This window comes from Acartia tonsa, chromosome 13 (assembly GCF_053477335.1).
Source record: "Acartia tonsa isolate MP-2025a chromosome 13, ASM5347733v1, whole genome shotgun sequence".
Taxonomy (NCBI): Eukaryota; Metazoa; Arthropoda; class Copepoda; order Calanoida; family Acartiidae; genus Acartia; species Acartia tonsa.
Genome location: NC_137272.1, coordinates 8,737,462 through 8,748,805, shown reverse-complemented (window position 1 = coordinate 8,748,805; position 11,344 = coordinate 8,737,462). Strand labels below are relative to the sequence as shown.

Genomic DNA, 11,344 nt, shown 5'->3' with positions numbered 1-11,344 from the left:
TTATAAAACACTTAAATTAAAGTTATCTAGAGATGCCACATCCCTTCTATCCCTGGCACTACTGCTGCTGCTGGCTTGCTGGACACAGTGTAAACTCAGTGAACCATTGTTCTCTGCACGAAGAGTGTACTTGTCCACCTCCACACTGTGCTTAGCATGACCACTTATCTAAAGAAAAACAAGGATGACAACATCCAGAAAAGCAAAGCTCTGAAATCAAACACTAGAACAAATGAACATAAGCACTTTAAGGAAATTATATTTTAATATTAATTTAAAAGTATATAAATTGTTCTAGGACATATTTACATTTTAGGGCTTGATTATAGAGATTATTCTTTTGATAAAAATTATGGGTTAATAAGTTTGAAACCTATCACAAAATTCATAATTGTACCAACAAGTAGAACACAGTAATAGTGTCTGACTGATTATGGCGTAACAAAAAAAAATAGCCAATGAGAGGCCACTACAAATTTTACCATTGGTCAATAACGGCCTCTCATTGGCTAATTTTTTTTGTTACGTCATAATCAGCCAGACACTATTACTGTGTACCAACAAGTAAGGTGAAGCTGTTTTAAAACTTTGGGCATCAACACAAGTGCAATTTTCAGTCCAATTACTACTCCATAACTAAAACTTACCGCATAGTTTCTATGAAAGGAAGACAATCTCTTAGAGTTGACTTGCGACACTGTGGAAACACCCATCTTCTCTGACTTGTAACCTGAAATAATAGATTGGATTCAACATAGTTATTTTCATGTGATTCCACCTAGAGCTATGTGATGATAATATAACCAGATATTTGATATCCAAACTTTTAATGTAATTATTTGAGTCTGTTTGCACACAAACTTGTAGCATATGCTTTAAAAAAAAATTACTTTATAAAATAGTATTTTAATGACATTTTTCTGAACATACATACTTTCTTTGTCTGCCAGCCACCCATGGCTGCGGTAGCGAATTGTTTACTGGCTGTTGACTACTGCATCTTTGGCTGTGTCATTGATGCTGTACGTATTGGTGCAAAAAATGGGGACAATTTTTAAATTGATTTGACGGGGCTGTTTATTTACGTCACAAGTGAGGGAAAAGAAAAGGGAAGGAGGAAAGAAACCCCCTAGAAAAGAGATGGGGGTATGACGTCACACGCCAAAACAATTTGAAATTTGTCCCCATTTTTTGCACCAATACGTACAGCATCTGTGTCATTATCAAAAAAAGGCATGTTTTTGCTTTCCTTCAAAGTACCTATCGAGCACAGAAACCCGGGTTATTTTTAAAATAAAGAAGATAGGAAGGGGTTATTTTTCTATGCTTAACCATGCGGTGCATTAACTCTGCAGGGTTACTCTTTACCCAGGATGACCCAAATTAACCTTATCTAAAGTAAAACAAAAAAGCTAAAATGACTCTCTTCAAGCCTAAATTTCATATTATTTTACTTTGAGAAACACCGCTGTTGTTGGTACTACATTTTATCATCAGCGGATAAAAAGCTGAATGCGGTTAGCTGGCTTTGTTTAATATAGTGTGCATTATTCTGTGTGTATTTTATATATATTGTGTTGGTAGTGGTGGTTTATGACCAATATTATGGCTACATTAATCATATATAAACTACATATCACAATATTTAATAATAGTGGTGGACCACAAAATTATAAACAAGAACCTTTTTTCCAATGTTAGTGCAGCTTTTTGCAATTAAATGTAAAGTGTCCATTAAAAAAATGACGTCATACAATACAAATTACCAACGAAAGGCCTATACACAGACTAAATTTCTAATGGCAGGCGAGTATTCATTTTAATTGACCAATTGACATTTTTATAGGCACTTAATAAAGCTACATTAAAGATAATCATTAAAGTATTTGGATCATGTAAAGAAAACGAAGTTGCGAGTTTCGTCGTATTTTTGGCCCCACAGGGTTAGAGCCCCCTGTAGGGGCTAAAAATAGGAGAAAATCTACTGTGAAAATACGACTTTGTTTTCTTTCCATGATCCGAGTATTATTAAAAGAAAAAAAAAGAAAAAAAATGAAAGAAATATTCTATATTATTATTAGTTATTTTAGTTTATCCGTTAAGATCTATCTAATTAAGGTGCCAATTGAGTTCTATGAATGAAAAAGAAAGAAAGAAAAGAAGATTTTATATTCTGATTTTTCTCTCTGTATTATTCTAGAACTTATTTATTGAAAAACAAAAAGAAGTACTTTTTTTGTACACCGTTGATTACGAGTGTGTACTCTAATATAAAATATATGTGCTATAAAATAATGTAAACAAAAGTACAGGAAAATATCTAGAAAACAAAGATGATAATATCCATAAAAACGAGGCCCTGCTAAACGTCATAAAGTCACACAAACGAACATTAAAAAATATAGAAAATCAGCTCAATCATTATTAAACTTTATAATAGAAAAGTCTAAACTAAGTTTCGCAGTAAATCTGTCCTAAAACTACTTGAAAACAAGAATTTTTTCTCTTCCGATTTCTCTATAGAGGGGGCAGGTATTCTCCCCAATAATAATGATAATCCATCCCTTGACCTCTAAGAAGCTTTACTGGAAAGAATAACCAACGGTTAGAGACACATAGACATACAGAAAGTCCTTCTGTTACTTTTAAATATGATTATTGAGTTTGAAGTGAATATAGTGTAAATCAAACCCTCTTCTAAAGTCAAACTGTTCCTAATTATGCTCTCATTGTTGATCTAGGCATGATGAAATTGTCCTATAGATTCAAACTTTCTGTAACTTAAAAACATGATTCATAAAACACTTAGGTACAACCAAGAAAGCGTGTATTATTATCCTAATAATATCCTATAATTTTTGAAATAATTCATGGACAATTATACATTATCTAATACTCCGAGCATAATTATTTAAGGTGTTAAAATGTAAGTATGTCCATATTAAGCCTTCTTACTCAAATAATTTTGGGACAGAAATTTATGGAATTTTTATTCAGACTTCAAAATAATATTGAACATTAATTCTCAGGTATCTAAAGGGATAAGACAATGACCGAAAAACTAATATGATCACCCATGATGATACACAAAATTATCCCTTCAGTAGATTAAAGTTAGTAGTTGAAACGTTTGAAAACTCAAATTAATGAATCAACCAATCAAAATTCACTAAAGTCCCCAAAGTTATTAAGCCAACAAACAAGAAAACGTTATTATAAAACTTTAGGGACTAGTTTAAAAAAACTCTCTGATTAATTCTATATAAGGATTTTTTATTTATTTTTACCTTCCTCGCATAGATTGACAACAATTCTGTTTTTTGACTCTCCCTCTAATTTCAGGTCTTCTAAAAAATAATAAAACATCATAACCTATAAACACTCTCCTTAAATTTGAAATTTGGAGGGCCTGCCATCCCTTTTATTTATTCACTAATAATATCACAGGCCCTTTATAGTGAAGCTTCCTTTAGCTTTTCTGGGAAGGTTTATATATGTTGTGGTAAAGGGTACCTACAAACTTAAATTAGAAATCACCAAACGTTGCAGTTATTGAGATATGAAATATCAAACAGATTTACAACTATTTTAGCACACAGATTAAAAGAAAGTAAGGTTTTGAATTGATGGATCGATTTTAACTAACCTGTAGCCATAATAGATGTAACTAAGGAAGCAATTCTAATGGAATCTTCATTTCTATTCGAAAAATCCCTAAAAAAATAAGTAGCTGTCTATCTTGCCCTAGCAAAATGGGGATAGATGTTATTGCTTTTGGCCTATCTATTCTATTGACGTCAGGAATTACCCTATACCCCATCTCTTTTCTACGGGGGTTTCTTTCACTTACCCTTCCTCCTCCCCTTTGATATGACGTCAAGAGAATAGGTAGGCCAAAAGCAATCGGGTCTATCCCAATTTTCTAGGGCACTAAACACAAATAAAAAAAAATAATAATTTTTTTAGCACTGAAGTTAATCTAGAACTGTTTGTGTCTGTCTGTTCGTCTGTCATTATATCCTGAAAATTCTCTAAATTGGAAAACGTAATTAGTTTAGTGGTTAACTAAAAATAACCATACTACTTATTATATAGCGACGATATTACAGTTGATAATCACGAAACCTTTGTAATAAAGATACTTCGAATACAATTGCTGAACCCCTTTTAAATTGAGCCAGAGCTTGCTTTTAATTTTTTTTCTTATAATTTAATACGCCTTATCCAGAGGCTAGTAGCGCAGCCGCTTGTGAATATATAAACGGCCATTGTAATCTCTCTCTCTCTCTCACTCTTAAGTGAGAACTATTCTTGTAAGTTAATATGCAATAAAAATTCTCTGAAGTGAGTAATATGAGGTAAAGTATTCTCAAAAGTAGATTATATTTCTCCAGGGATTAAGGTATTACTAATATAAGGTAAAGTATTCTCAAAAGTAGATTATATTTCTCCAGGGATTAAGGTATTACTAATATAAGGTAAAGTATTCTCAAAACTAGATTATATTTCTACAGGGATTAAGGTATTACTAATATGAGGTAAAGTATTCTCAAAACTAGATTATATTTCTACAGGGATTAAGGTATTACTAATATGAGGTAAAGTATTCTCAAAAGTAGATTATATTTCTCCAGGGATTAAGGTATTACTAATATAAGGTAAAGTATTCTCAAAAGTAGATTATATTTCTCCAGGGATTAAGGTATTACTAATATAAGGTAAAGTATTCTCAAAACTAGATTATATTTCTACAGGGATTAAGGTATTACTAATATAAGGTAAAGTATTCTCAAAACTAGATTATATTTCTACAGGGATTAAGGTATTACTAATATGAGGTAAAGTATTCTCAAAACTAGATTATATTTCTACAGGGATTAAGGTATTACTAATATGAGGTAAAGTATTCTCAAAAGTAGATTATATTTCTCCAGGGATTAAGGTATTACTAATATAAGGTAAAGTATTCTCAAAACTAGATTATATTTCTCCAAAGCCGCAAGGGAAGGAGTTTTTTCCCCCATAAGAGACATTTTCATTTGCTATAACCCCCACAACCCCACATCCTTTATAATCCCACTTTTTTCTTTTGGTGCGAGGGTTAATAAATATTTTTGGACGCTACCTCCCCCCCCCCCCCTCCCACTAGAAAAAATATATAAATCCTACCTGTTGAGCTTAATTAGATGGTAGAGTGTCAATATGACACAAATCAGGTTTACCCAAATCCACAGAAAGTTGAGGATATAATGTCTAGACAGTCAATACTCAACATTCAATACAATGGATTTATAATATACATGGATGTAGTAATATCATAAAAATATAACAGTTAGAATGGAGTATTCTGATTGGTTAGAAGTAAGGAGCAATGAGATATGAGCTTAGCCAGTACAGATGAATCTTTAGGTCAATAAAATAGATTTATAATATACATGGATGTAGTAATATCATAAAAATATAACAGATAGAATGGAGTATTCTGATTGGTCAAAAATAAGGACCAATAAAAAATTAGCAAAATTAGTCATGAGACAAATCTTTCAGTCAACGCAATGGATTTAAAATATTAGTTAATGGAGTAATTTAAAAGTGAAATATGTATAATATTTTACTTTTATTGGTTTAAGATGTTTCCATTCCTGTCATTGAACATTGATAATTAAATTCAAGGGTCAACAAAATGTGTTCTTTAATTTAAGATAAATATATATAAAGATGTAGATTATCCAGTTATTAATCCATTTAATCAAAGCTAATCAAATAAGAAAGCCAAATAACAAAAACAATTTCTAAAAACATAAATCAATAATCTAATTTTTTACCTAAAAATCAAGAAAAACTTTTAACAATTGGCCCTTTTTTGTTATTTCTGTTAGTAACCAAGAACGTGTAAAGTTTGAAGACCCAATATTTGTAAATAAGTTAGATTACAAGGGAAAATCCTTTATTCTGTCTACCAAATAAAAATAGACTCAATTCTGTCTTCTTCTAAGTATAAAAGATGAGAACAAATGTAAAAAAGAAACAACAAAAATGATTCTTTGTTCTTGCGGAGCACTGAAGTAAAGAATCAATATATAGGATTTTTCGGTGCTTGCTTACATGTGAAGACCGGAGCACCGAAACCCCCCCCCCCCCGCTTAGTTTTGACAAAAATCAAAAATAAGGGGGGGGTAGTTTTTTAACCCCCCGCTTAGTTTTGACAAAAATCAAAAATAAGGGGGGGGGGGGTAGTTTTTAACCCCCCCCCCCCTTAATTTTGAAGAAAATCAAAAATAAGGGGGGGTAGTTTTTTCACTGTACAACACGCCAGAAAGTTGAGTGAGGTAAATCAAGAAAATCCAGTATACCAGAGGGGAAACCTTATTACAGGGATATTCATGTTTTGGGGCATAATTTCCTTATTTATTGACTTTGGCCAGTAAAAGGTTTTAATTTTGCGCAAAAAGAATACAATTCTAAACTATGTTACCTTCCTTTATTATTTACTAGCGGCTACGCCCCTAGTAACCTCCAGGGGCACTAAAGGTGGGATGGCAAAAAAACGATTCTCCCCTACAATCAATTTGAATTTTTAAAAAGAAAAAATGAGAATTTTTTTTTTTTGAGTGGTCCTCTTTTATTGAGAGGGTGAAGATACCCTCCCCCAAAATAGTCAAAAACCTGCCCTCGATCTCTGAGAAGCTTCACTGTAAGGTTTAACCATGTCGGTTCAGCGGTTAGCGAGATTCTTTGCTACAAACATAAAAAGCTTACTTTTTTATATAATGGGATATTACAAACTTTCCTTTGTAAACAAAAATGGCTCTGTGGCATAATATATGGTTCAAATTATCTTGATTTCTTTACTTAATAGCAAGTTGCTAGGGGCGAAGATAAACCTTTCATCTTATGTTTGTTTTATATTTTTTTGAGTATTTTAGTTCAATATATCCATATCATTATTTTGCACTAGACTAAAGAGGGTGCTATGTCTAGAAGTATATTTTAAATTGATTATTTTTTTATACTTAGATAATGACGAAAAGACAAAATCCCTATAGTCAATTTGTCATAAGTTCTAGGTAATAATGAACCATAGTTCCCCATTTATCTTATATAAAACTTAGTTAAAATCATTTCAAATTTTCCAGTTTTTTCTCATATAGCACGCTTTTCCTCAACAGTTTAGCGGATTTAAAACCAACACGCATCAAGCGGTCAATGGATCTTATAAATATACACATTTGCTGAATCAAAACTGGTTTTACCTAAATTGTATCTGCTCCTTCTTCGTGTCTATAGTATTTCAAAGATTTTTAATAAAAATATGTGATTATTTGACTTTAAAATAACCTTTAATCAAAAATCATCTTATAGTTTAAAGCTTGTAAATATAATTTTGTCATATTTGTTGAGGCTTTAAAACAATATTTTTAACACTTCAACACTGCATATTTAGGATGCATAACAGTGGTTATTTTATGCATTATTAGTGATATAAAAAGCACTAATCCTAATTGATTAGATACTTAGCCGTTTATTACACAAAAGTCTATCTTTTCTGTTCTAAACCATTTTGAATTTTATATGGATAAACTTTTGATATAATGAAACAGTAAGTAGGTTAATATATGACACGAAAGGTTCATTTAAAAACATTACTTTAAAAGATATACTTGAATACACTTCATTTACTATTTTATTACTTAATAGTTACTAGGTAAAGTAAATGTTTTTTAATTTTAATTGCATTAAAGTTGACAAAAATTTGATAATGATCATCTGATATGTTTTGTATGTAAACAGTATGTATTTTATCTGTAGCTTAAGATTTCGATAGCTGATTTAGTTCTACACTCTAGGAAAGCTTCACGTACATAGGACCCAGGATGGGTTCAGGCTATTTGATTTTTAGATTCAAGTCTCTGGATGATTTTTATGCCTTACCCCTTAGAAAACAGACCAACTAAATGCTAGGGGCACAATCGCTTTTTTTATATAGAGATATATATAGTATATTTTAATTTAACTTCAAATTAATGTCTGGTGTATTAAAGATTATTTAGCAATTGAAAACAATTTTTATTTAATTTTGTATCTTATTTAAGACATGGCAAAACCTTCTTCAAATGTGATCATAATCTACATAGGTCAAAGATTTTGGTCGTTGTGAATCTATAATTATAATTAAAAAAAAAAACAAGACTTTTTCTGATGCTTGATTTTAATAGTAAAGATTTTCTTTATTAAGGATTGGTCTGTCTGTCTATAACGGATAGCTCTTATCATTAATTTAGGCCTTTTATAATTGTCCTATTGATTTCATACTTGGCATGGTTATTCCTTTAGTAGTAAGGTACGATTTAGAAAGCATAGCAATTCTACAATAAGTTTTAAACCTTTTTGTAATACATACTACAACAAGGTACAACGTTATAAACGAGGCACATCTATAATAAAGTCCTAAAAATGTAGGAATGTCCTTAAACAGTATGTTGTATTTTGCAACAAATTTACTTAATAGTAAAACTATCTAATGTATAAGAACTATTCAGTTTTTAACTAATTAGACTATACTTATTAATAACTTTCCTTTGCTATAATCAATTAAATGCCTAATTTCTTCAACAATCTATTGTTTATGTGTTTGATAACTTATACTATTGTGTCTTTCATACAAAATTCGAGTGTTTAATTGCTTATTGTTTCTATATAAACAAGGATGAAAACATCCATAAAACCAAGCTATGAAACCGTAGGACAAACGAATATTATTAATTGTAAAGTTTCAGAACTGAATAATCAGAATATAAATTTATTAAAGTCTAAACAAAATTATGAGTAAATTTTTTTATAAACGGTTTAAATACAAGTTAATGTTTAAGGACATAATTACATTTTTAGGACTTGATAAAGAGATGCATCGCCTATAACATTGTACTTTGTTGTCCTAGGAATAAGTATCCCAAAATTCAGTTCAATCGGATAATTTTATCACATAAAAATATGTTGATTTAATTTTTTTTTAAATCAACAGTTTAAATTGGGCGTTCGGAAATTCTGGTAACGATTTTAGAGTAGCTACACTTTCTCTAAGTTGTACCTAAATACTACAGGAATAACCTTGCAAAGTTTGAAATCGATAGGAAAATTCTAAATTAACGGAAAAAGCTAACCGTTCCACTAAAAAAGCTAACATTTCCACCTTCAAATCTAACTTTTACTGACAGACAGACGGACGTACGGACGGAAAAAAATTATAGAAAAGCTTCGCTTTTAATAACAGTAAATATGTTGTAAATCAATTCTGTCAGTATTTTTAAAAGCAAGGCTTTTCTATAATTAGGGTCGGTCCATCCGTACGTCCTTCACAAACGGATAGCTTTTTTCGTTAATTTAGGCATGTTAGAGATGTCATATCAATTTCAAACTTTGCATGGTGATTCCTTTAGTAATTAGGTACGATTTAGAAAGTAAAGCAGTTTTCAACAAATTTACTTACAATTTTGCTTCGACTCTTATACATTTATATTGTGATTATTCAGTTCTGATACTATATAAGTGTTAATGTCCGTTTGTTCTACAGTTTCAGTGCTTCGCTTTTATGGATGTTGTCATAATTGTTTAGTTAAATGATATGTTGATTTTTCATTACTGTTTTTACTTTCTAAGTTTAAGATTTCAAGGTATTTTGAAGAAAAAAAGCATTAATTAAAACCAGAAGGTACTGCCGTCGACAATTTCATGAGTTATAATTAATCTACAAAAAAAGTTTTTAAAACAACTACTGCTTTCATGTGTTAGAGGTAATATACATTTTACATCAAAGGCTATATCAAAGTCAAATCATCACACATTTTTAGTCAAATTCTTAAAAATTCTATAATCCGGAAGAAGGAGCAGATACAATTTAGCTAAAACCAGTTTTGATTTTGCAAATATGTCTATTTATAGGATCCATTGACCGCTTGTTGCGTGTTGGTCATAAATCCGCTAAACTGTTGAGGAAAAGTGTGATAGTTGTTAATAGTTTGAGAAAGTTATTTTGAAAAGTTTTGACATTCATTTCATTCTGGATTATTTTTACACATTCATCAAGCAAAAGAGAAATTAGAATTAGAAAAGGTTAAAGCACAAAAATATAATGGATGTACAAACGGACATAATGTATTTTATAGCAGATGTTCAATTGTCATAAAAAAGAAAGATACATGGTTTTTCAATAGAAACGTTTTTTTTAATCTTAATTATGCATAGAAAAAAAAACAATTATATAAAATGCTTAATATATTTGAAAAACATGTTCTGGGACATTTATGTTTCAAATATTTTAAATATTTTTTCTTCAAATTATACCTTAAAAACCGGTTTTTCCAAAGGCCTTATTTTTGAAGATTTACGGATTTAAAGGTTGTGGAAAAAATGTGCACATTTTTAAAATTGCGCGGCTTGTATTAATAGTAGAATAACGTTATGCATACCGTTAGAATCGTCATATAAATATATAAACCACTCCTGTGCCATGTAAAGTATAGGAGCTACGTGGTAAAATGTTCCAACTTACTTGAAACTTTACAACATTTCTCACATTTTACAACGTAGCTCCTAAACTACAAATAGAACCAAAATCGTACTTATATTTCCAAAAACTAGATTTTATATGCACGGTATGCACAACGTTTTCTACTATTTGTTCGTTTGTCCATCTAGATTTTTTGAGGCTTTACTATCCTTTATTTGATGCTATTAATCAAAATATTAAAATTTATATTACTCTATTTTAAAATATCTTTTGGGCAAATTTTCATGAAATTTTCAACTTTTGTTGCAGCTTAATTCTTACATTTTTATTTTAGTTTTCAATGCATAATTATATAACTTGTATTCAATAACTTTTTAAAAAGTGAATAATTTTTGAGAGCTTTTTTCGGCTGTCGTTTAAAAAAAATGGTAGATTTTTTTGTGTTAATTTTGCTGACAAATGAGCATCTTCTATAAAACTTATTTGGTCCGTCGCGTCGGTCTGTTTGTAATGCATCTAAGAACATCAAATTTCTATAAGGAAATCATGTTTTTCTGAGGTAGTTCTAGATTATAAAAATCTCCATATTTCTAAGTGTATGCTATAACCTTTTCAGTCCTTTTTATTCAGTAATCTGTAATTGCTTTGATATAATTATCAATATTATTATTGAATCAGGGAGGGAGGGGACATTGGGATGTTTATTAGACTAGTCCCAAAAGTTTTCTTAATCGTTCGCTTAACAACTTTGGGGACTTTAATGAATTTTGATTGGTTGTTTCATTAAGTTGAGTGTTCATACGTTTCTACAGTAATCTACAGATGGGGTAATTTTGT

General features: G+C 30.4%; 1 protein-coding gene across 1 annotated transcript; it reads right to left on the bottom strand.

Annotated features, from left to right (window-relative positions):
- LOC145304450 (uncharacterized) lies at positions 1-5,257 on the bottom strand. The gene is made up of 5 exons (XM_080146329.1): positions 5,170-5,257; positions 3,647-3,714; positions 3,288-3,347; positions 648-730; positions 1-168 (listed from the first exon to the last, which is right to left on the bottom strand). The coding sequence occupies exons 2-5, from the start codon at positions 3,654-3,656 to the stop codon at positions 1-3; spliced, it is 321 nt and encodes a 106-aa protein (XP_080002455.1). The 5' UTR covers positions 3,657-3,714; positions 5,170-5,257.
- Between the last annotated feature and the right edge of the window lie 6,087 nt (positions 5,258-11,344).

Coding starts and splice junctions, on each gene's coding strand:
- LOC145304450 (XM_080146329.1), bottom strand. Junction 731..3,287: donor TGTCAATCTATGCGAGGAAG/GTAAAAATAAAT, acceptor CTATTATTTCAG/GTTACAAGTCAGAGAAGATG. Junction 169..647: donor CCTTTCATAGAAACTATGCG/GTAAGTTTTAGT, acceptor GTTTTTCTTTAG/ATAAGTGGTCATGCTAAGCA.